Genomic DNA, 23,763 nt, shown 5'->3' with positions numbered 1-23,763 from the left:
TGGGAGGCCCAGGATGGGCCTGGATGTGGAGGTCCGCCAACATCTGCTGCCCCTTCCTCCCCTCTCTACACCTGGCTGCCCCCCCCTTCCTCCCTGTTTGCTGCAGAAAACAACAACATGCAGGGACATGAAATTTGGGGAGGCCTCTGGGGCACCCCACCCCTGCCCAGTCCTCTCTCAAAGGGATGGTGGGGAGAGGGGCAATGGAGGGGGGCAATGTCCCCTATCTCTCCATCACCCAATGCTCAGGTCCCCTTCCTCCCTCTTCCGCACACCAGGCCCCAGACCCCTCTGCCAGCGCCCCCTCCTTCAATCTGTCCCCGAGCTGCATCGAGGGAGCCCGCGCCCTCACCTTCTGGTCCACGATGGAACAGGCCAGCTGCTTCACATGAGCCAGCTCGGAGGCGGCGGGCAACAGCACGAACTCGCGGGTCAGCCCGATCTGGATGTGAAAGGAGACCCCGGAGCCCGGGGCCGGGACCTGGGGCAGTAGCGCTGGCGGCGACTGCAGCTCTAGGCCGCCGGGGGGCGGAGGAGACCCCGGCCCGGGAGAGCCAGGGAGCCCGGCAGGATAAGAGGGGGCGGCGGCCATGGGGGGAAGCCAGGGACCGGCCGCCTGGCGCCCACCCGGGACCCGGCCGGGGGGCCCCGGGGGACCCTGGGTCCTAGATCCGCGGGATCTCGTGAGCAGGTGGTGGGAGCGCGGGGATCCAAGAAAAGATCTGGCAGGCGGAGGGGACCTGAGGATGGCGGGGTCCTGGGAAGGAGAGAAAGGCACTGTAGCGGGTCAGAGGCCCGGAATCCAGGACTCCTAGCAGATCAGAAAGGAGAAAAGTAGTGGTTTGGAGGTCCCAGCGATTGAGAGATTCCAAGAAGCCCAAGAGGAAATCTAGTAGGTAAGGGTCACAAGGATCAGGAGAGCCCGCGATTCAAAGGCCCCTTCCCTAGCGGAGGGATTGAGAAGGGGACAGAGGGAATCCCAGGATCCAGTGCTCCAAGAAGAGGATCCCACTCAGAAGGCGGCCCGGGGGAATTCACCTTGGGGGTGGAGGGCAGGAGTCTCTGAGTCGGGGACCGAGTGGATCCCAGAAATAAAGGGGTTCGCAGGGACCCGACCGGCCCGGGGATGGGCAGAGGGGTCCCGAGGGCCGGAGTGGGTAGAAGGGAATCTCACGAATCGCAGAAGTTGGAGAAAAGTTCTGTCAGGAGCCGTGAGGAAGGGGGCGTTGCCGGCGGCGGGGTGGGGTGGGGGGCAGGGAGGGTCGCCAGGCGCCAGTAGCTCTTTTTCCCCCTCCAAAGTTTAAGTCGGCGGCGGCGGCTCAGGAGGAAGTGTCCGGAGCGACGGCGCAGTCGACCAATCGGCGCGGGCCTCGGCGACGTCAGTGAGGGGGCGGAGCCTACCGAGGGGCCGGGGGCGGAAGGGGAGGGCGGGCCTGGTGCCTCTGAGTTGGGGCTTGGACCTCCACCTCCTGGGTGGGGGACCTGGGATGGTGTGAGAGATGGAGGGCAGGCAGGCGAGACCAGTTCCTTCCCTGAACACAGCCAAGCCTGGAAAGTTAACTTTTCCCTCCACTGGACAGGGAGGGGAAACACTGTCACCCACTGCCGGTCGCGGGCGTCGGGCTTGGAGACCACTGACCCTTTAAGGAGGGGAGCCCTCTCCAGCTGGCGTCCGGCGCCCATGGCAGGGGACAGGGTGGGAAATCGGTGTCAGGTCCCGGCCCGCTCCCTTGGCTCGGCCTCTCTGTTCTCCGAGCGTCGCCCCAGCCCTCCCTGCAGCGTCCCAGCCCAGGGAAGGGGGTGCTGCAGAGCGTCCCCCCGCCCCAGCCCATTTAACACATGGAAAGACCAAGGCCTCCAGATGGGTAGGAAGGGCTCGCCTTAGGTCTGTCTCCAGCGTTGCTGGGCAAGGTGCATGGCGCTAACTGGATGGGTGGGGAGGGTCCATCCCCCCCCCCCAACCCCGCCTTAGGACAGTGCGGGGCTGCCAGGAGGGAGGACAGCACACCCATACCACTTCATAGATGCAGAGTGAGTCTCCTGGGGATGTGGAGTACGAGTACATGTGCGTGTCTTTCTCTCCATATGACTAGGTGAGTGGCTTCTCTGTGAACCTCAGTCCCTCCATCTGTTGGGACTATAATAGGACTGACCCCACATGGGATGGTGGGAACCGATGCGATGGTATACAGGTGCCTGGAAACGCAGCAGTTCAGTATAAGCTGTGGTTGTCTCTAATATGCGGAAAGGGGTGGCCACCTCCAGCACTCAGGCTTTGATGGGTGGGCACGTCCATTTAGTCACCCAGCATGTATCTGTGAGGACCTACTGGGTGCTGGATGGACCCTGCCGTAAAACTCCAGCCGCTACAGGGGTCAGGCTTGATCTCTCCTCCCCAGCTAATAATCAAATAGTGGCTACCATTTAGTTTACACAGAGTAAGCTGAAGCCTCAGAGATCTTGCCCAAGATCCCAGAGTGAAGTTGCTTGAGGGAAGCTGCCCCACCCACCCCTTTGATTGACAAATCAAGGCCTCGGTTTGAGCTCTAAGAGAAGGGCCACCTGTCTGGCTGGGATGCTGGCAGGACTGGAAATGGCAGGACTGGCTGGGGATGGGGGCTGCCAGAAGAGCCCCTCTTCCTGGTGTAGGGCCGTTGGGGGTAGCTGAGGTCGGTACAGTATCGATTCTGTCACCACATCCGGGGACTGGGGCTGAGGAAGGAAGTCTGAGGCTGGAGTGAAAACCCAAACCACCACCTGGGGAACTGCATCGAGCCCAGAGGGATGAGCAGGGAGCACACCACGTGGAGCCCACGCAGGCTCCTGTCGGGGTCACCTAAGGGCCTCCTGCCCACCTGCACCCTTTTTCCTGAGGGGCAGATGACTGTCCCAGCAAAACGCTGCCATGTCCCCAATGTCCAGACAGCAACCTCCATCCTTTCTCGTATGTTCACTGGGGCCTGCTGGGGGACTGGGGACACAGCCCTTTACAACCCAGGAAGAGGGCATTAGTGGCCTGTGGCAGAGGTGCTAGGACAGCTGAGGACGCCTAGCTGGTAGGTGGTGGAAGCCTCCTCCTGGAGACAGGAGCGGCGGTCCCCTCCATCTCATCTGGAGCATGTGGACACCTGTTCCCTCTTTTTAAGGCTGTGGATCCAGTGAAATGCCATGTAAAGCACTCAGCACAGTAGACATGGACTACTGAGAACAGAAAGGAGGGACTCATCAGGACATGCGCCACGAGAGCTCGGGCACCTGCAGCACCTCCTCCTAGCATGGAGGAGCCTGCAGCCTGCGTCCCAAAGCCATCATTCTCCACTGGCAGGAGCAGCCTTTCCCTCCCTGCTCCTTGTGGGCCTGGGAGGGAAACAGGAAGGGGGTTTATGTCCTCGGGGCACCAGCCCTTTGGCCTCACCACCACACATCACACATCCCAGGCGGGGCTGAGGCTTCAGCTGAACTGTCATCACAGTATCTGCTCCCCAGGGCTCTGCCCCTGGGGAGGGAGCACTTAGGGACAGAAAGAAAGGGCACAAGGAGATTCGGTCCAGTGCCTCCACTTCTGCTCTCCACCCACACCCCACCCAAGCTCTGGGCCCCTCTCCGTCCCCTGCTGCCCTACCACAAAACCCCAACCCATCATATCCCCTCTCTCCAAACTCCACTCAACCCAGGCAGAGCCAGTCACTCCTCCCCCAAAGTCCCCAGTCCCCTCAACAGACGGCACCGTCACCCATCTTACTCCAAAGGGTTTATTGAGACAAGTTTTCACATACAAGATGGGGGCAGAGGGGATGGGGGTTATAAACAGGAACCTGGAAGGGGACCAAGGGTGCACGGTAGAACCAAACAAGAGTGAAATAAATAGAGGAAAGAGTGGAGGCAGGGAGGAGACTGACTGAGACCATCACACAGTGATAACGTGGGTGGGGCAGCGCCATGAAAATCCCGTTATTTATACAGATATACAGGGAGTTCAGGGGGACCCAGGGGCCCCCTCCACCCTCCATGCCCCAGGGAGGGGCATAAGAAAGCCATCTCTGCCCATGGGCGACCCCGTGGGGCGCTGGGAGGGCTGCCCTAGGAGTCTTGGGCAATCCCTGGCCTGGAGGCCATGGTTAGTGTCTGGAAAGCAGTGGAGAGGGCCAGAGGGGAAGGGCAACCAGGCCGGGGCTCAGCTCCGAGGCTTCCGGCTACCACCCTTTCTCCCAGCACAGCTCCCGCCCAGGTCTGGGAGGATGGGGGATGGGGGAGCAGGAGCTCAAGGGGAGAACCTGGCACCTTCTGGAGTCTTGGAAAAAGTGATCCCTAAAGACACCCAGCCCTGGCTGTGCTGCCCTCTGGAAGGCAGCTCTGATACCAGGAGTGGCTGTCAGGGCACAGGGGGAAACCCCGAGGCCATCCTCAGGGGTGATTCCTGAAAGGGGCCCATCCCCAGGCTAAATGCTTGGGGAAGGCAGCCGTGAGGGAGGGATTCCTGGGGAAAGGGCCGTTAGCACCACCAGGCTCCACGGCAAACAGAGGCCAGGCCTCCGCACCTCCAGTGAGGCTGGGAGTCCCCTGTGGGAGAGAGAAGGGAGACGAGACTGAGGCGCTGCCTCTAGGGCGCCTCTCAGGCCTCAGCCCCTCCCCTGCATGCCCAGGACTTCCCCAGTGATTCTCACAGGATGCCCGACTGGACTGCGGGACTCAGCACACTCGGGAGTACCAGGCATGGACGTGTAGGGACTCAGGATGCGGGGTTTCTGCCCTCACCTCAGCCCCACCTGCCCGGCCCCGCACCCTAGCCAGCGTGGCGGCCAGGGCAGGGCCAGGTGGGCATCATACGAAGACCTTGGCCAGGGCGTCGGCGCCAGCACTGGCGATGAGGGCCTTGCTGGGGTGGCAAGCGACGGCGTGGATGGCCTCCTCGTGCTTCTTGCGGTGGGCTGTGATCTCCTGCACGCACGTTTTGTTGTCCAGGCTCCAAAGACGCAGGGAGCAGTCATGGCCTGAGCAGGGGTCGGGGACAGAAGGGGTGGTCACCAGGCTCCTCGCTCAGACGCAGTCCTGGAACCCCTCACCTGGCCTTGTCCAAAGGCCTCAGGGGAAATGGGGCTCAACTCTCCTCTCTCACCCTCTGCTCATCACCTCCTGAGGCCCACCCAAAGGAGAACCCTGGTCCCTTCCTGTCCACAGTCCATCTCGTTCCCCAGCATTTCCTGAGCAGCTACGGCACACTGAGCCCCGGGGCGGGGGGCGGGCAGTGAACAAAACAGGCAACTCTCTGTCCCGCAGCCTTGCCGCTGCAGCTGGGAGACAGGAAGAGAAAGAAGAAAGCAACCCAGCCGCCCCGTGTGAGGACAGAATGGCCCCAGGAGGAATGCAGGGAGCCTTCCAGGCAAAAGGACGGGTGGGAAAGGTCCTGAGGCAGGAGGCGGGGGTGGCCACAAGAGCCTGAGCAGGGGCTTGGGGAGAAGAGGGGAGAGGACAGCAGGCTGGGCAGGGCCCTGGTGAGGAGAGGTCTCATTTAGGGTCAAGAGGATCAGGCAGGGCAAAGGCTTAGCTCCCTCCACTGTCTAGTGGCCCCCAGAATAGAGCCCTGTCTGGGCACTGGGCTGGAGTTCACTGACCGGCCCTTCACCCACCAGAGGCTGCCAGCACAGGCCCAGAGGCAAAGCCCAGCCACAGCCTCCAACACCACCGCCTGCGCCTCTGCACACACACACTCACTGCTGCACTCACTGCAGGCCTCACCCTTCACCCCACAGCCACCTCCAGTCTCCTCCACCCACCTATGTCCCATTCCATCCCTTCTAAGCACAGCCGCGTTGCTGGCCTCAATGCCCTTATCCAGAGACAGCAGGGTGGGAGCACAGAAGTCCCTGCAGGTACCCCCAGGTAGACCTGGACTGATGTTACGAAGCTTCAATGGCCAAGTTACAAAGCGTCTGGGCATCGGGGCCCACATCTGTAAACTGGGGATCAAAGTACCAATCGCACAGGCTGCTTAGTGGCAGAATAAGACGATGCAGCTCCAGTGCCCCAGAGGAGTGCCCCAGTGGGCTGTGCTGCGCGCTATGGTCATCACTGTCATTCCTGCCCAGACCAGCTTCCCCCAGCCCTGGCCCCCAGGCCCACTGAACACTCGCCTGGAGCCAGTGCCCAGGCCTCTTCCTCCCCTTCTCCCCAACCCTGGTGGGACTAGTGTGCCCAACTTACTTCCTGACATCAGGAATGCGCCATTGGGGTCCACGGCTAGGCAGGTGACTGCGTCCAGGTGTGCAACCATGGAGTGCACCAGCTTACCTGAGGCGAGAGGGGCGGGTGGCAGGTTCCCCTCCCACTCTGAGCCTCGACTGAGAGAATGGAAGGACTGGAGGAGACACTCCCAGAGCCTCCCACAGGGACACAAGCATCTCTGCTGCCTGCCTTTGGCCCTCCCCACCCACCGCGAGCACAAGGGGCTAGGCCTCACCTGTCCGATTGTCCAGGAAGCGGATGCCCCTGTCGTCGTGGGCGGTGATAGTGAGAGGCTGGTTTGGATGACTCACCACTTGGTTGATCTGGGTTGGACCTGAAGAAAAAGGCAGGAAGAGGGAAGGCTGTCAAGGGGAAAATCAGGAAGACTGGAACAGAGGAACGAGTGCAGCGTGACAGCCCCACAGCAGCCTCTGCCTGGATGTCGAGGGGGACTGGGCGAGGGCACTCCCATCCCTGACCGCAGTGCTGGTTCTGTACAAGCAGCCCCTGGGCCCTGTTTTGGGGCTGGGGGAAGAGGAATAACAAACGTGAACACATTCCGCCATTCTACCAAGAGGGCCTGACAGAGTGGCCCTGACGCGCTCTCCCCACTCGGCCCCCCCAGTGCTCTGGCTGTGAGGGCGGGGGGCCCTCCACTGGGACCCGACTTCCTTCCTGCTCAGGGCCCGAGGGTGCAGGGGAGTCATCTGAGCTGACTGGCAAGGGGTCACCAAAGCCCCAGGAGGAAGTGGGGCCCGCAAGACACTGAGACCAATTCCCTGAGCTGATGTCAGCCCCCTTACCGCTGCTGCCCCGGGACTCCAGCGTGAGGAGGGCACCGCCAGCCTCCAGGTCATACAAGACAGTGTCGCCAGAGCGGAAGGAGGCCACGATGTGGGCAGGGTCGGTGCTGGTGAAGGCCACTGAGGTTGGGACCCCGTGCTCTGAGGGCACAGGGAAGAGAAGGCTGCTGAACGGACCCTCAGACCCAGCCCTGCCCCAGGGTGGGGGACTGTGGGTGGGAGGCCTGGGGCCTCAGCGGGAACCACTCTGATAGCCTCCAGCCCTGCATAGCTCCAGGGTAAGGTGCTGGGGCCCCCACTCACCGCTGGCTGTGGGGAAGGTGCAGAGGCAGGCCGGGCTGCTGCTGCTGGGGTCCCAGATGCGGACGGTGCCGTCGGCGGAGCAGGAGGCCAGGCGCTGGGAAGCGGGACTGAAGGCCAGGCCCCACACGGCATCCCCGTGGCCCTCCAGGACGTGGCTCAGCACGCTTGGGTCTGCACCCACCACAGGGAGGAAATGGGCTGTGTCAGGGATGTCAGCTCCTCCCTGGACAGCCCGGAGCCCCAGCTCTGCCAAGCCCCAGGCGGCTGGGCTCCAATCACCCATGCACCCGCTTCACGCCTGCTGCCCCTTGGAACTGTCCACTGCCAGGACAGCCCAGCAGCTGCTCACACTGCCCACTAGCTCTCCAAGGAAGGTTCTAGGGCTCCAGAAGGCAGGGATTTCCCCCTATTCACGGCTGTCTCCCCAAGCAGGGCCCAGAAACTGAGAATTCAATACAGAATTTTTTGGACTCCATTAAGGAAGAAGGAACAGTATAGTTCCGTGGCCCCAGGAGTGGCACACGGCCTGTGCTGGCCAAGTGTTGGTCCCACCCCTGGCCCAAGCAGTCTTTTCAGCCCGTGACCCAGTGCATGAGCTTTGCCTGGTCTCTCCAAAGCCCCCTGGTCATTCAGAGGTCCAACCACTGCTTCCCTGGTCGCTGGAGTCCACACCAGCAGCTCTGGCCTGCTGACACTGAAAGTGTGGTGGTTAATGTGGCTGGGACCGACGCTGACCTTATGCAGGTGAGCCTGTTCTCTAAAGTCTGTCCTCCCCTTGAGAGGAGACAAAGACCTCTGAACTCTGCCCGGACAAGGTCGAGCACAGGGCCAGGTACATGATCAAGAGGAGGCAGAGCCCGGTGCAGTGGCTCACGCCTGTAATCCCAGCACTTTGGGAGGCCAAGGCAGGTAGATCACCCGAGGTCAGGAGTTCGAGACCAGCCTGGTCAACATGATGAAACCCCGTCTCTACCAAAAATACAAAAAATAGCTGGATACGGTGGTGCATGCCTGTAATTCCAGCTACTCAGGAGCCTGAGGCACAAGAATCACTTGAACCCAGGAGGCAGAGGTTGCGGTAAGCCAAGATCACACCACTGCATTCCAGCCTGGGCGATAAAGCAAGACTCTGTCTCAAAAAAAAAAAAAAAATTGTGGCAGAGAGCAGGGGGACAGATGTTGAACAGGAGTGACAGTCTGGTCGCTTCCCTACTTAGGTCTTAGATGCTCCAAAGAGAAAGCCCCAACTCCCTCCAGCCTGGCCCAGCTAACTCCACCTTCTCTGCTTTCTCTGGACATGCCCTCCCCCTAACCACGCAGAGACCCTGGTGGATCCCCACACACAGAGCACACGGCATGGCAGAGCAGACGCTGCCAGGGCCAGCCACGCCTGTGCATGGGCTGCTCCCAGCCTGGGTGGTCCCAGCTCTGCCTTCTGGACACCACCTCACATGATTCTCAGGCAGCTTCACCACCTCCTCCCACAGCCATCGTTCCCAGCCTGGCTGGCTCATCCCTCAGCCACGCACTACATCGTGCTGCTCACAACACAGCAGGCAGACGGGGGAGCCATCACACGCACTCCCGAGGCCTGCAGTATTGGGCAAGAAGTGGACGCGACGTGTGCGTGCATGGAGGGGACGGCCAGGCCCCAGCAGATGTGAGGGGAAGGCAGGCGGCGTTGTCCTCACCATAGCCGTCGTAGGGATCCATGCTGAGGTCTGGAATCTTCCAACTGTGGATACAGGCATCTGCCCCTCCACTGTAGCAGTACTCACTGTTGCTGCCCATGGCCACAGCCAATACTGGGCCCCTGGAAGGGACAAAGATAGGGAAAGGGGGATGAGACAAGCTCAGAGCCTCCCCTGGCCACAGGACCAAAGTTTCCTACTAGCATTCTTCATGGATGGCCAAAAGGAATTCAGCGACTGGGGCTCTGGCCATGCTACCTAGACAAGCTGCCTGTCCCCTGCCCTCCCCCACGCCACCTCCATCTCCTCCCCTGAAGGGCTGTGCTGAGCACCAGCTGCCAGGGTATGTGAAAGTCAGCATGGAGCCCCAGGAGCCAGGGCTGTGTATATCATGGAGGGGCGTGGGGACTCAGAGCCCCTGCTGTTCTGCCTCCTGCCATGTGCCTCCCGGGATGGCAGTGAGCGGGTCAGGGGTCAGGCTGCGTTTAGGACGAAATTTCTAGCAGGCTCAGGGACACCTCCCTACCTGTGAGCCCGGAAAGCATGGATAGGTTCCACGTCTAGAGCCGCATTCCTGTGGGATGATAGAGGAGCCTGATGTCACTGAGACCCTGTCACCCCCATCCCTAGATGCCCCTACCCGCGGCCCAGTTTGCTGCCCTCACTTCTTGGCTGTGACCGCCTTCTGCAGGTTCCAGAGCTTGAGCGTGCCGTCCTCGGAGGCGGTGAGCAGAGCCGACTGGCTGTGGTGGAAGGCCAGGGAACGAATGCCATCGTAGTGCGAGCGCAGGGTGAACTTGGGGTTCCATGTCTTCTTAAAAGCATCTTTGCTGTCAGACAGCTGGGGTTGGGGGGAGCCGCCTCAGTGTCTTTGCATCCATCCAGCAGTCATGCAGACACTGACACCCAGGGCTTCAGGCCCCCTCCCTTCCACCCAGATGACCCTGGCAGGAATGCCCTCAGAGCCTGGGCTCCAGCCGGGACTTCTCCCCTTCCTCTGCTGGGCAGTCTCCACACTCGCCCAACAAGTCCCCACACTGTGCTGGGCTCTGGAGAGACAAAGGTGAGCCTGACCCCTCGGAGTCTTGCAGTTGAGACAAAGGGGAATAAGGGACACAACTGGACCATCCCACAAGTGTGCGGGATCATGAGCCATGAGCAGGGCAATGAATTAAAGATGCGCAGAGAGACATCGGGCAGCCTGCCCTCCTCCCTGGGGCCACCGAGGCTTTCCTGAGGAAGCACGAGCCAGCAGGACCTCACCAGATAAGGAAAGGGCCCTGGTGAGGGAAAGGGCCCGTGCAGAGGCCCCGAGGCACTGAGGCAGCAAGGACGGGCCCAGGCCTGAGAGGTCAGTGGTACAGGCTGCGGAAGCAAGGGGAGTGGCAGGGGAAGAGGCAGGCGCTGGGTGGTGAGCCCCGGAGGAATGCGCATTTCACACTAAGAAAAAGCCTGGGAGAAATGAGGAGCTGAGGAACTGTTTAGAGCAGGGGAACGCCACGGCTTGTTCCCGCCACCCCTGAGAGGCGCAGATTAGGAGCAGGTCAAAGTAGCCACAGACCAGGCACAGTGGCTCATGCCTGTAATCCCAGAACTTTGGGAGGCCTAGGATGATCATTTGACCCCAGGAGTTCGAGACCAGCCTGGATAACATAGGGAGATCCTCTCTTAAGAAGCAAAAAAAAAAAAAGTAGCCTCAGCGAGAGAGGTTGAGAGGCCAGGAAGTCCCAGGGGAGACAAGGGCATGGAGACCAGACACGTGACCATGAAGGGAGAGGCAGTGCACAAGTGGGAGAGGTGTGGGGGCCTCTGTCCGCCATGTTGCACATGCCCTGAGGGACGGTGGGAGAGGTGTTGGGGCCTCTGTCCACCACGCTACATGTGCCCTGGTGCCGCTCACCCAGCGGGGGACCCGGAGAGGGCCAGGCTCAGGAGAGATGATGAGCAGAGTACCAGGCAAGCCTCAGCGCCATGCCCCAAGATGGGCTCCCAGCTGACATCCTTGCCTCAGCCGTCCCTTCTGCCACAGTTCTTTAAGGCCAGAGGATCTGCTACTGAGTGGTTCACTCACCCCTCCCCCAGCGGGGCTCAGAACACTGTTCTTCCCCAAGATGGAGTGACACCTTGGGGCGTGCAGAGGGACCCCATGGCACGCTCCACTTCTCAGGCCTCTGCTCTGACCCCACTTCCTGAATCTCACAGCAGTCACCACCGCCCCCCCGAGCCTCGCTAGGGTCACCAACACAGATCCCATTCTGTCACAGTAAAACGTGCACACGCACTCACACCAAAAGCTCCCAGCTGGCCAAAGGCTCCCAGATGCCCAGAGGCCCGTCCACATATCTCAGGCCTGGAACATTTCATTTCAGCCCAACTGCCCATTCATACGAGACTGGCCTGACTTGGCAGAGCAGGGCGTGGCTAGAGGTCATCTTCCTGCATCCCAAATTAAATCACCAGGGTGGGAGGGGCACTGAGTGGTGGAGCCATGGAACTGTGATTAAGACATGGGCTCCAGAGTCTTCCAGGCCCTGCGCCTCGACGACCGCAGTCAAGTCCCTCCACTGTCTACATCTGCACCGCTCTGTGAAACAGCATGAGCAGGGCACGGGTGGCACCCAGTCAAAGCTTGCAGGGGCTAGCCCTGGGCGCAGTGCCCAAGGGGGACAGTGCGGGGGGCACCCAGAGAACTTACATCGCAGCTGAGGTCGTTGTCGTTGGTGACGGTGAGATCTGCCAAGTCCCCCAGGCTCACCTCCCCGCCCCCGATAGTGTCCATGATGAAGACGTCTGAGGAGAAGCCAAAGGAACCTGGTAGGGGGAGGGGAGGGAGGGGCAGAGAGGGCCAGGGAGAGAGAGAATGACAGAGAGAGGCAGAGAGAGAGAAAGAGCGAGAGAGAGAGAGACAGGGAGAGGACAAGATGAAGAATCACAGCTGGAAAGAGACAGAGAGACAGACAGGGCAGGACAGACAAAAAGAGAGGGAGACAGACAGACAGACGAACTTTTGGGGCAGGGAGGCTGCAGACTGGAGGCTGGGCCTCGACCCTGAGGACACAGAAGCCCTGGGCTCAGCTCTGCAGCCTCCCTCTGCCATGGGCCCACAGGACTGGGGCCAGGTGGGGGATGCCTCTTACCTTCGTGTGGCCGGGGCTGGGGTGTGCCAGGAGGCGGGCCGGTCACTTTTGGGGGCAGCCCATCCACATCACGCAGGTCAGCCAGAATGCCTTGGAGTTTGACCCGACGGCTTTCTGCAGGGTCAAGGCATAGGGCCAGAGTCACCCAGCAGTTCCAACCCAGTCTGGCATAGGTGATGCCTTCCCCACACTGAGGGCCCCCTGCCACTCTGGGGGGCTGTGAAGCTCTGGCCCCGGGGGGGGGCATGGACAGAGGAGAGGAGGTTGACTGGGCCCCTCCGTGGGGCAGTGGGCAGGTCACTGCCTTGCCTAGGCCTCAGGCCCCAGCCATCCATGCCATGTGACCTGAGAGCCCTCCTAGCTGGGAATCACAGGACAGGGAGGAAGACGTGGCCCTCCCACCTGCCTCTCCCCCACTGGGTCCTCATCCTGTTCTCTCCTTGAGGCCAGCCAGAGCTAGACGCCCGCCCGGGAGGGCTGGCAGCCCCACTTCAGGAAGAGCCAAGCCTGCCTGCGTCTCCACAGGGATTTTCCAGGGAAGGGGTGAGCGGCCGGCGGCCACGGCCTGGGCCTCCTGCTCTCCTTGGCTACCCTGCTCTCAGGAAACATATCCGTCCGGTGGAGAGACCCTGCACAGGAAGCGGCTGCAGGCACCTGGGCCTGCTCCCACTCCCTCAGCGGGGAAGGCAAGCAGGAGCTGGCCAGAAAATCTCAGCTCACCCAGTTCATGGGGGCTCCCATCCACAGCGCACCGCCGAGGGTCTGGAGCCCCTTCCCCATCCTCTCCTGAGCCCAAGAAATCAAACTCATTGATAGCATCTTCGGAGTCGTCTTCCTCGTCCTCGTCTTCCATTTCGGGCACCAGGGCCTTGGATGGGAGCTGGGGCATGGAGAAAGCCAGACAAGTCAGGGGGCCTCTTGTCCACAGACTAAGCCTCCTCAATGCCTGCGAACAGATAAGCCGGGGCTCTGGGCCTGTCTCTGCTCATGGGGCTGCCTCAGCTGCTAGCCAGCTGCCCTGCAGCGCCCCCTGCTGGGCCTTGGACAGCTGCTACCACTAGGGCCGGTTGGCCTGAAACCACCCTCACGCAGCCCTTGGCCTAGCCCTGGCTCAGCCTGCTCCAGTTCCCCAGGACGGTGCCTCGGAAGAAGAAAAGTCAGATAATGCAACAATCTGCCTATGGGGAGAGCAGATATGCACTAGTGTCCGTATGTGAATATATGGAGATGCAAACAAGTGAGGACGAATGGACCACAGCATTGCAGCCATAAACACAGCACTGGCTGCTGTGCTGGCACAAGAGCAAATTCCACTCACTGAATGAGCACTGACTACACCTCGCAGACACGACTTAACCCCCAAATCTGTGAACAGCTACCGTAGTAAACACTGTCGTTATCATTCCCACATTATAGGCCAGGAGACAGGCTGAGTAGCGGGAACCCACTTGCCCCAGGTCACCAAGGTCAAGCTCTGCCCACCGTGAACTCCTCCAGGGCGTGGCTGGCCCCTTCCACATGTCGGCCCCCCAGGCTGAGTCTGGTGACACCTCTCGGGCAGCACTAAGGGGCCAGGCTCTGAACTGCATTGCGGGGGACCAGAGGGAAGGGACACGGAGAAGACCTAGGGCCAAGGTTTATTCAACACTTGTAGAAAGAATGGGGAAGGGGAGGGTTTATAGACAGCATGCCCAGAAAGGCAGCAGCCGGGCTTAGGACTCCAGAGGAAACCACCACAGGTGCTCTGAGGGGCACACGAGTGGCAAGTGTGCTCACTAACAGTGCCTGGAACCATGAGGGCTCCACCACTACCAAGTGCCACCAGCGCCACCGACTAACCCCTAATGAGCACTTGGGGGACGGCCACCGTGCAGCTGAGGGCTTCCTGGGCACCAGCTCATGCTAATTAAATCCTCAACAACCCAGACAGAGGGACTCAGCCCCATCTAAAGGGTGAGGAGACTGAAGCCAAGACAAAGAAGCATGGGCCTGAACTCACACAGCTGGACCAGGGCCGCTTGGGAGCCATGGCAGTCCCCTGGGTTCCCAGCTGGGCCTCGCTGGAGGGCTGCTGTGTGGAGACGGAGAGCCCTACCCAACCAGCCAGCCCCAAGGGTGTGGGCCTAAAGGGGTGCAAACACCACAGATGATTCCTGATAGAATGGGTGGAGGGGTGGAAAAGGACTAGAAATTCTCAGAGGGACAGGAAGGACCAAGCGTCTGGACCAGGGGCCAGCATTTGAGACCCTGGACTCACAGCCCTCCTGCTCTTCCTCTAGACCTCCTGCAGTGCTGTGGCTCCGTGCACACCACTCCACTTGGAGTGCGACTCTGTGCTGAGCCACACTGGGACACTGGAGACGGAATGGAGGCCCAGACAGGCCCAGTCCCTCCTGGGGAGGGGTCAGGAGGGATACAGACCAGACAGGGAGGATCCCAGAGTGGCCAGGGCCAGGGAAGGGAGCCCAGGGTGAGTCAGAGAAGGCTTCCTGGAGGAGGGGGTGTCTGAGCTGAGTCTAAAGGAAGAAAGGAAGGGAACCCAGGCAAAGGGATCGCTAATGGGAAGCCCGGGGCTCAGGGAAAGCTCCGAGGCCATCTCCCACAGGTCCCTCCTTCATGGGCACATGCCCCTGCCTCCACCACAACACGTCCTTTTGCACATGAGTATTTACAAGGCCGCTGCTGGCCACAAGCTCCTCCAGGCCAGGGCCTGTGTGTCTCTATATCCCTGCTGTCAGCACACACCGCAGCCCCTGAAGGCCCAAGTTGACTCTGGGAAGGGCCTCGATCAGGTCACACCCAGGCCAGGCTGTGCAGGGCACGGAGGAAGGGCTCACCTTCACACGCTGCTTCTTGTGCTGCACGCTGTCCAGCTCATCGTCCTCATCGCTGTCTTCGTCCTCGCAGTTCTGCAGGAAGGGGATCTGCCCCAGCACTGAGCCGCCCAAGCGCTCTTTGCCGTCTTTGCCTGCCGCGTTCCTGCCAAAGACAGCGGAGCAGAGGAGGCATGAGTCCTGCCAGGGGTCAAAGCTCAGATGGGAAGGTGCCTGCCCAGACTTGGTGGCCAGAGCCCAGACCCAGCTAACCCTCAAAGCCCCGAGCAGCCTTGACTCTGCTCACACACAGAGCCCCAACCCCAGCCTCTGCCCGACACATGCTCATTCCAACTGCAAGCCTCACTCAGACCGCAAACGGAGCCTAGCTCCTCACTGACCACCGACCTGAGTTTCAGAGGGCCAGCCCCCAACCCTGGCCACAAATCTCCATCCTATGCTGAGTCAGAAGGAAAGCTGGATGAGAAAGTGCCACTGACTCAGCAGTCACCATTCCCACAGCCCAGTCAGACCACAAGGGCAGGTCAGGCAGGAGGCAAGCATGTCCTGCAGGAAAGAGGAAACGGCCATTCTACAAATGCTCGGCGAGGCACTGAAAGCCAGCCAGCCTCGCGCAGGGAGGGGCGCCGGCGATCCCTACTATTCAGGAGCCTGCACTATCCCCAGCAACAGATGGCACTCCTCCTTCCACCTCCTGGCTTCCAACTTCATGTCAAGTTACAGCAGAGGAGGTATTGACCCAGCCTGACTGCGGGAGAAGGCAGGGTGGAATTCAAAGTACAGATGGATGCAAAACGTTCCCCCTTTCTGCCATCAGGTTGATGCCCTGGAGGTCTTGTCAACTGCCAGTTACCAATAGCTGCAGAGGTCACTGCAGATGTACCCTCTTGCCTCACAGGTGCCATCCCCACAGCTCCACTCTTTCCGCAGAACACTCGCTGCACTCGCAGCGGGACACAGGACTCCGTTCTCACAGGCCTTCCTCCCACAACGACAGTGACATGCTGCACGGGCTCAGCCTCCTTCTCTGCTTCCTCCTCCTGCTCCTCCCTCCCGCCTCGAAGCGGGAGAGCACCTGGGCAGTCCTCAGATCTCTTCTCTGCACCATCTACACTCACTCCTGCAGGCACTGCAGACGGCCATGGCTTTCCAGAGAATGCCCAAGTGCTTGTTCAACTAGAGCTATGTTTAGGGCTCAAATGCCCCCGAGCTCCAGACGAGCTCTGCTTCTCCACGTGGAGATAAACAGGCCCCTGACACTTCACACAACCTCGGCGGCCCCCAGAACCTCCACTCCCAGGCTTCCCCGTCTCAGAGGACGCTGCTCCAAAGGCTCACACCAAACCCTGAAGTCGCTCGTCTCTTTTCCTCTCCCCTTAGGTGCAGTCCTTCAGTGTCGACTGCCCAAAGGCCTCTGGGGAGGATGACACCTCTCGCCTTGCCACCGCTAAGGTCCTTCAGCTCTGTCCAGGACAGGGACATCATCTCCTAAACTGGTCCCCCCCGCCTCCTCTGTGACCCTCCTACAGCCCCCTTCCTTCTCGGAGTAGATCAGGTACGTCAGATTACATCACTCCCCTGCTCGAAACCACTGGCTTCCCACAACCCTGAGTTAAACCCAGACTCTATCCCAGCCCAAGGCCCTGAGTTACTGACTCCTGAGACCACAACTTCCCCATAGCCCATGCCTCGCTGCCTGCAGCCACGCCAGCCTCATGCTGCTTCTGTGCAGGCTGCGCCTCTCCTGCCTCTGGACCTTGGGGTTCACTGTGCCCTCTGCCTAGCACATTCTCCTCCCAGCCACTCATGTGGCTTACCCTCCATTTAATGCCCACAGAGGCCCTCCCTGCCCACCCCCCAGAGAGACGCACGTATTGGCCCCTGTGGTCTTCATCGTGCTTAGCATCACCTACGTGGCCTCACTTGTTCTGCTTAACTGACAACTGCTGATGACAATGAACAAGCCAGAGCTTCCTGAGGGTGGCAACCACGTGTACTCCACTCCCTGCTAGCAAGACACCCAGGGTCTGCCTTCAGTAGGCAACCCATGCGACTGAGGAGTGGGCAGGCCTGAGTATCAGGACGGGGGCAGCGCTGGAGATGAGGCCGTGGGCAAGTGTGTGGAGGGTACTCAGAACAGAATCCAGGGGAATCCCAGCAGTAAAGGCACCGGGGGTTTCGGAACAAGGGAGCCCACGGCATACTCCAGGAGGAGGGGCCACCAGGGCACCCAGCGCCATCAGCGGATGCTCTGACCCTGGCCTTCACCAGCAGTCAGGAGGAACAGAGAGACACACTTGCCAGGCCCAAGGGCTTACCTCTTTATCTGCTCCTCGATCTGTTTCACCAGCAGCGACTCCCCGCCACTAAGCCCCGCAGGGCCTGGTGGAGCCCTGGGGGTCCCTTCACTCGGCTCTACTGCCCCGTTGAGCTCCAGCGAACGGCCCAGCAGGGAACGGACGCGCTTGGACCGCATGTCGAGGATGGTGTCTGTGTAGCCCACCTCTTCCAGGTACCTGCAGGGGTGCAGAGCCATGCGGGTCAGACACCCCCCGGGCTTCTTCATGTACTGCAGGGGCCAATGCAAACTGAGACAATCTTGTAAGGGGCCACTTAAGAGCATACGCCAAAATCTGACATAAGCACACCCTCGCTCCAGCTGTTCCCCGTCAAGGCTATTTCCAATGGAAGCTCTTGTACACACACACAACGCTATGTGTGAGGGTGCTCCCTGCACTGCCGTATAGGGAAGCTGAAGCACAGGGACCAGCCTCAGCACCCACCGACAGGGGCTGTGTCAGCAAATGACTCATAGCGCTGTGAGGCAGATCAACAGGGCAGAGCCTGAAGGGAAGCTGGCCACGGTAAACAGCAGAACGAAAACGCTAAGTTCTATGATCCACATGATGCCAATGTTTGTAGGAAAAAAAACAAAAAGGCGTTAATGTGCATAAAGCTTACACCACACACAAACACACGTTTGTATTATGTCCCCCAAGAGGCCTAGAAAGATCCATAAAAAAACGTAACAGCAGCGACCTCTGGAGAATGGGATTAGAGGCGTAAGAGGAACTTTTGCAACTTACTCTACTTACTTCTACAAATGAGCACTTATTACTTCTGCAATTTAAAAACTGAAGCCAGCTGGGGACTGGACTAAAAGTAAAAAAAGAAGAAGGAAAAAAGAACAAAAATCAATTTGGGGTATTTGCGGCTTCAAAATACAGAGACAACAGTCCCTTGCTAGTCCTCAGGAGGCTTCCTGGCCAGGAGGCCTTTGCTGTTCCCTGTCCCTTCGCAGCCCTGACCCAGCCTCTCGAATGTTAGGCTGCACACACCTGCATGTACGTCTCATCCTGTGCACCTGTGTGTGTCTGAGGCTCCTATCTCCCCACCAAGAGAGACAGGGAAGCATGGGGCTTTAAAACTCGGCACTGGGGTGCGGATTGCCTAAGATCCCACAAATTAACCATGCAACCTTGTGTAAACAGATCACCTCTCCGCATCCCACTTTTCTCATGAGGGGAATACTAGCATTATACCACACAGAGATCTCAGTGAGGAGCCAACAGGTGGAAAATGTTTAGCACAGTGCCAGGCACATAACAGGTACTTGGTAAGTGTAGCCTGTTAGTATTACTATTATTGTTTTAGGGTTATTGTTTGCACACACTTTAAGCTAGCAACCCCACTTCCAGATATCTAACTTGAGTAAATCAAGGATATGCACAAATGCCTTCCCGATTTTTTTCACATTGTCTATAATACTAAAAAATTAAAAGTAACCTCGACAAAATATAAGGAACTGGCCATGGAGAGTTACGGTTATCTATATGACAGACATTATAATTCTCCATAGGACCAAAGGAAGGAAATTATAAGGTCCTCAAAATGATGCAACATAACTAATTTATATGGAGAGATGTTCGCAACGCTTAATGGTGAAAACAAATCCCAGCTTTTATAAAATATACAAGCTGGGCTGGGCACGGTGGCTCACGCCTCTAATTCCAGCACTTTGGGAGACCACGGCAGGCGGATCACTTGAGCTTAGGTATTCAAGACCAGCCTGGCCAACGTGGTAAAACCCTGTCTTTACTAAAAACACAAAAATTAGCCAGGTGTAGTGGCACACGCCTGTAATCCCAGCTACTTGGGAGGCTGAAACACGAGAATTACTTGAACCCATGAGGCAGAGGTTAGAGTGAGCTGAGATTGTGCCACTGCACTCCAGTCTGGGTGAAAGAGCAAGACTCTGTCTCAAAACATTAAAAAATAAATAAATAAATAAATAAATAAGTAAATGAAATACATAAACTGAGCAGTGTGGCTCATGCCTGTTGTCCCAGCTACTCAGGAGGCTGAGGCAGGAGGATCTCGAGTTCAGGAGATCAAGGCTGCTGTGGGCTGTGACTGCACCACTGTACTCCAGCCTGGGTGACAGAGTGAGTTTATTAAGATAACAGAGGCAAAAATACACAGCCAAGGAAGAAACTGAGACCATATATGGCAAAATGTTTATAGGGGTATGAAACTTCTTGAGCAGAGGAATTGTGAGTAATCTTTTTTTTCTTTCTGCTCTCCTATATTTTTAAAGTTTTCTAAAATGCACAAATCTCTTCAGCAATTAAAAACTAATAATTTGAGGCCAGGTGCGGTGGCTCACACCTGTAATCCCAGCACTTTGGGAGGCCGAGGCAGGCAGATCACCTGAGGTTAGGGAGTTCAAGACCAGCCTGGCCAACATGGTGAAACCTTGTCTTTACTAAAAATACAAAATTAGCTGGGCATGGTGCTGCGTGCCTGTAATCCCAGCTACTAGGGAGGCTGAGGCAGGAGAACTGCTTGAACCCAGGAGGCAGAGGTTACAGTGAGTCGAGATTGCACCATAGCACTCCAGCTTGGGCAACAAGAGCGAAACTCTGTCTCAAGTAATAATAATAATGTAATAATTTGGCCAGGTGCAGTGGCTCACGTCTGTAATCCCAGCACTTTGGGAGGCCGAGGCGGGCGGATCACTTGAGCTCAGGAGTCTGAGAACAGCCTGGCCAACATGGTGAAACCCTATCTCTACTAAAAAATACAAAAATTAGCTGGGCGTGATGGCACCTGCCTGTAATCCCAGTTACTCAGGAGGCTGAGGCAGGAGAATCGTTTGAGGTGGAGGGAGGTAGAGGTTGCAGTGAGCTGAGATCGTGCCACTGTACTGCAGCCTGGGCGACAGAGTGGAAACTGTCTCAAAAAATAATAATAACATTAATAATTTTCTGGTTCAAACATGGTGAGTTACTGTGATCATTCACAGTCAATTACAAACCTACTTACAGATCTGCCCTCTCCCCACTTCTCACTACTGCATTTGATTAATTTTATTTTTGAGACAGAGTTTCACTCTTGTTGCCCAGGCTGGAGTGCAATGGCGTGATCTCGGCTCACTGCAACCTCCGCCTCCCAGGTTCAAGCGATTCTCCTGCCTCAGCCTCCCGAGTAGCTGGGATTACAGGCATGCACCACCACGCCCAGCTAATTTTGTATTTTTGGAAGAGACGGGGTTTCTCCACGTTGGTCAGGCTGGTCTCAAACTCCCGACCTCGGGTGATCCACCTGCCTTGGCCTCCCAAAGTGCTGGGATTACAGGCATGAGCCACCACACTGGCCTGAATAGTCTTTAAAAAACTAATTAACAAATAAAAAATAATTTAATATTACCCTTGGGGAATAAAAAGCCACACTTCATAAATCTTCACAAGGTATTGAAAAAAAAAAAAAAGCCACAGGGCTCCTATGGCCACCGAGATTAAAAAAATAAATAAAAAAGCCACAGAGGCATTCAGGGACACATTCCAATGGGGGCGTTCCCATGTCCGCCTCCTGCAGTGCGTTTCCCTCCTCTCCCCAGGCCAGGCTCCGCCCACAGGGTGAAGGCCACTCCAGCCATGGCGGGCTAAGATATTGATAGTTCAGCGTCCCCACTGGGTACACACAAGGACTGTGGAGCCTTTGGACTTCTCTCTCAAGCCAAATGTGCCAAGTGTCCCCAGCCCCACTCCCCAGCACACTCACTGTCGGAGAAGCTGCCGCCCCTCCTTCCACACCAGCGGGCTGTTCTCCAGGGTGACCGATTCCACGGGGCCATTGGAGACTGGCGGGTAAGAGAACGGAGGCTGTCTTAGTCAGGCCACTGCCACCTACCCATCACCTCCTCCATCCTCCTCACCCCTCCAACCCAAATCGGTCACTGTCACGGGTCCTGTGGCGTCACTTCCTGAGTGTTGGAACCCTGCTCTCTTCCCCCACGTGGGGATGCCTCCTCCTTGAAGCGGTCCTCATCTCTAGGTCTCCTGACTCGTGGTTCCCCAAACTGGCCCCCAACAAGATAAGGGCTTTTTCTCAAAACTCTGGCGAGTTGTCATTTTCCTTCACAGAGAGCTCGCCTGGTTCTGAGAGAAGGGCCGACAGGGTTCAAGCCCGGCTCTGCCCCATCCCAGCTGTGTGACCCTGAGTTAGGGTAAGCGGTGTCAGTTTCATCCTCTGAGAAATCAGCTTAATGATAACAGCATCTCCCTCTTGGGAGTGCTGGGAGGATGCAATGAGGTAATTTGCTTAGTATTTTATTCAAGTCTTTTCTGGGCATCTACGTCGTGCCTGGCTAGGGACCTGGGCTACCCGGGTCAACAAAGACCTGCCCCTGTGGAACTTCCGTTCCAGTGAGAAGAGCTGGCAGCAGGTAATGACCATCACTATCAGCTGAGCATACAAGGTCTTCTCAGCTTGCCTCAGCCAAGCTTCCCCTCACCCGGCCCGCCCTCCCACATCCTCTGCCCTACACCGTTTGCCCAGTCACAGTGACCGACTCCCTATCCTCTAACTCGTTCAGCGTGCGTCTCTGCATCTGTGCTGTCTCCCCTGACTCTCCTGCTGGGGAACAGAGTCATCTTTGAAGGAGCTTAGACTCTAAGGGACCAGAGGGTAGGAACCACGTCTCCCGTGCTCTCTGCTGTATCCCTGACCTGTGATACAAAGCCTGTACCCCACAAATAAAGTCTTTTTTGGATGAACGACTGAATGGCAACCCTGTTCAAACGCCACCTCCTCAGTGACGTCTTCCCTGGCTTTCCCGCACCGTCCCCAGCGCTCTATAAATAGTCCTGGCGCCCACTCCTCGCAAAGGGATCCCGTGAGCTGCTCGTGTGTCTGCCTCTGTTGCACAGGGGGACGGCAAGCAGGACTGGCCCCCAGGGTCCAGCACAGGACCTGGCAGCCCACGGGGAGGGCTCTGAGAGTGAGAATCCGCCCCTCCCCAGCCCCGGGGCCGATTCTGCCTTCTAAGGAGCAAAGTGAGAAAGAGGCACCCCATCTTCCTGCTTCTCCAGCACACTCCGCGTCCACGGGAGGGCGCCGACCGCGCGAGCATCAGAGGGTGGGTACCTTGTTCTGACACATCTGCTTTCTTCTCCCCCTGGTTCAGGTCTGTACCAAACTTCAGTTTATGATATTTGGCCCTAAAAGAGCAAATGATTAATGAATAAGGGACGCGGGAGAGTAGACAGGGTCAGTAGTTACCTGAGGAATCCGGAATCCCAAACCCCAAATCACAGGGTCTCCCACAACTGGTCTCCTACCACTGAGGCTGCAGCCTCCCCCACAGCCCTGGCCTGGTGGAAGAGATCACTCCCTGGAGTCAGGCAACTTGAGACCCCTAGTCTCAGGGGTCCTTGAAGAAACCATCAGCCCTTGAAACCCCAGTTCCTCGTCTGAAACAGGGCTAACAATACCCGTTAGGCTACGGGAAGGGGTAAGGGATAACCGAGGTAAGGACTATACAATATTTGGCGCACAGTGGACCACCAGCATCGTGAATATTGTTCCTGGTGTCTAGCCGGAATCCCACCTACTCTGTCTTGTTTCTCTCCTAGAACCTTATGGTACTGGAATGATGGAAAAGAATGTCGACCCCAAATCTCCCTCAGCTGGAAGGAGGCGTGGCTGGTGGCCTCCTGACGCTGTGCTTGAGATGGACCCAGAAGGCAGGCCCGGGGCAGGACGAAGGCTCACCTTTCCTGCTTCAGCGCATACTCTAGCATCTTGATCCGCCGCACCAGGTCTGTCTTCAGATTCTCCTGCCCTTTCCTCTCTCCCTGGAGGAAGGCCACCTGGGCCTGGGAGGGCACACAGGAGGCAAATGAAGACTACGGGGCTCAGGCTCACTGCCGGTGTGTCCGTCACTCATCCAGGTACAGTACCAGCCCACAGCCACCCCACAGTGATGGGCGGCAGCCACTTCCTCAGCACAAAGACCCCGAGCCAGGGTTCAGGAAGCACTGAGAAGACAGGCTGGATCTGTTTCCAGGGCCCCCTGCCACGTCATCCACAACGAGGGCCGAAGGGGAGCCCTTAAATCCTGAGATGACAATGGGGACAGCCTAGGCCTCACTTGCTGGCTGCTTTTGGAGGGAAGTCGGGTCAGGGATGGCAGTGGAGAGGACGGTGGGCATTCACTGCCCTGGACTCCCCCCAACACCCTCTGGCAGGTGCTGTCCCTAAGGCTACTGGTGGAGGTGGTGTCCCACTATTCTTACCAGAGCATCTGTCTCTGGGAGGCGTGGGAAGCTACTTCTGGAGCTTTGAGACAAGAGTGGGTGGCTTGGCTCGGCTCCCGCTCCAATACAAAAGCTTTACAAGCCAAGCCCACTGTGGGACCAGCCGTCCCACTGCATTCTGCCCAGGGTGTGAGAGAAATGTGCCACAGACACGACCCCGGGTTCCTGCCAAG

The 23,763-nt window shown here is 58.2% G+C and overlaps 2 protein-coding genes across 4 annotated transcripts in view; both read right to left on the bottom strand.

The window, feature by feature from the left end:
• PRKD2 (protein kinase D2) overlaps positions 1-1,333 on the bottom strand; it is a 42,913-nt gene extending 41,580 nt beyond the window's left edge. Inside the window, exons 1-2 of one of the 2 annotated variants that reach the window (XM_007997306.3) lie at positions 1,039-1,333; positions 353-757 (exon numbers count right to left, since the gene is read on the bottom strand). In XM_007997306.3, the coding sequence (XP_007995497.1) occupies positions 353-592 (240 nt within the window). In that variant the 5' untranslated portion in view covers positions 593-757; positions 1,039-1,333. The remainder of the gene's footprint in view (positions 1-352; positions 758-1,038) is intronic. The other variant, XM_007997307.3, reaches the window with a different exon arrangement.
• A 2,403-nt stretch (positions 1,334-3,736) lies between these two features.
• The window catches only part of STRN4 (striatin 4), a 26,889-nt gene continuing 6,862 nt past the window's right edge, over positions 3,737-23,763 (bottom strand). Inside the window, exons 2-18 of one of the 2 annotated variants that reach the window (XM_007997314.3) lie at positions 23,046-23,149; positions 22,419-22,492; positions 21,054-21,132; positions 17,309-17,506; positions 14,994-15,135; positions 12,877-13,036; positions 12,157-12,270; positions 11,715-11,830; positions 9,685-9,860; positions 9,546-9,593; positions 9,020-9,141; positions 7,329-7,499; positions 7,026-7,166; positions 6,458-6,556; positions 6,202-6,288; positions 4,756-4,991; positions 3,737-4,560 (exon numbers count right to left, since the gene is read on the bottom strand). In XM_007997314.3, the coding sequence (XP_007995505.1) occupies positions 4,822-4,991; positions 6,202-6,288; positions 6,458-6,556; positions 7,026-7,166; positions 7,329-7,499; positions 9,020-9,141; positions 9,546-9,593; positions 9,685-9,860; positions 11,715-11,830; positions 12,157-12,270; positions 12,877-13,036; positions 14,994-15,135; positions 17,309-17,506; positions 21,054-21,132; positions 22,419-22,492; positions 23,046-23,149 (2,001 nt within the window). In that variant the 3' untranslated portion in view covers positions 3,737-4,560; positions 4,756-4,821. The remainder of the gene's footprint in view (positions 4,561-4,755; positions 4,992-6,201; positions 6,289-6,457; positions 6,557-7,025; positions 7,167-7,328; positions 7,500-9,019; positions 9,142-9,545; positions 9,594-9,684; positions 9,861-11,714; positions 11,831-12,156; positions 12,271-12,876; positions 13,037-14,993; positions 15,136-17,308; positions 17,507-21,053; positions 21,133-22,418; positions 22,493-23,045; positions 23,150-23,763) is intronic. The other variant, XM_007997315.3, reaches the window with a different exon arrangement.

Source organism: Chlorocebus sabaeus, chromosome 6 (assembly GCF_047675955.1).
Source record: "Chlorocebus sabaeus isolate Y175 chromosome 6, mChlSab1.0.hap1, whole genome shotgun sequence".
NCBI classification, from domain to species: Eukaryota; Metazoa; Chordata; class Mammalia; order Primates; family Cercopithecidae; genus Chlorocebus; species Chlorocebus sabaeus.
Note: the sequence above shows the minus strand (reverse complement) of the source record. Positions and strands in the feature narration are given on the sequence as shown.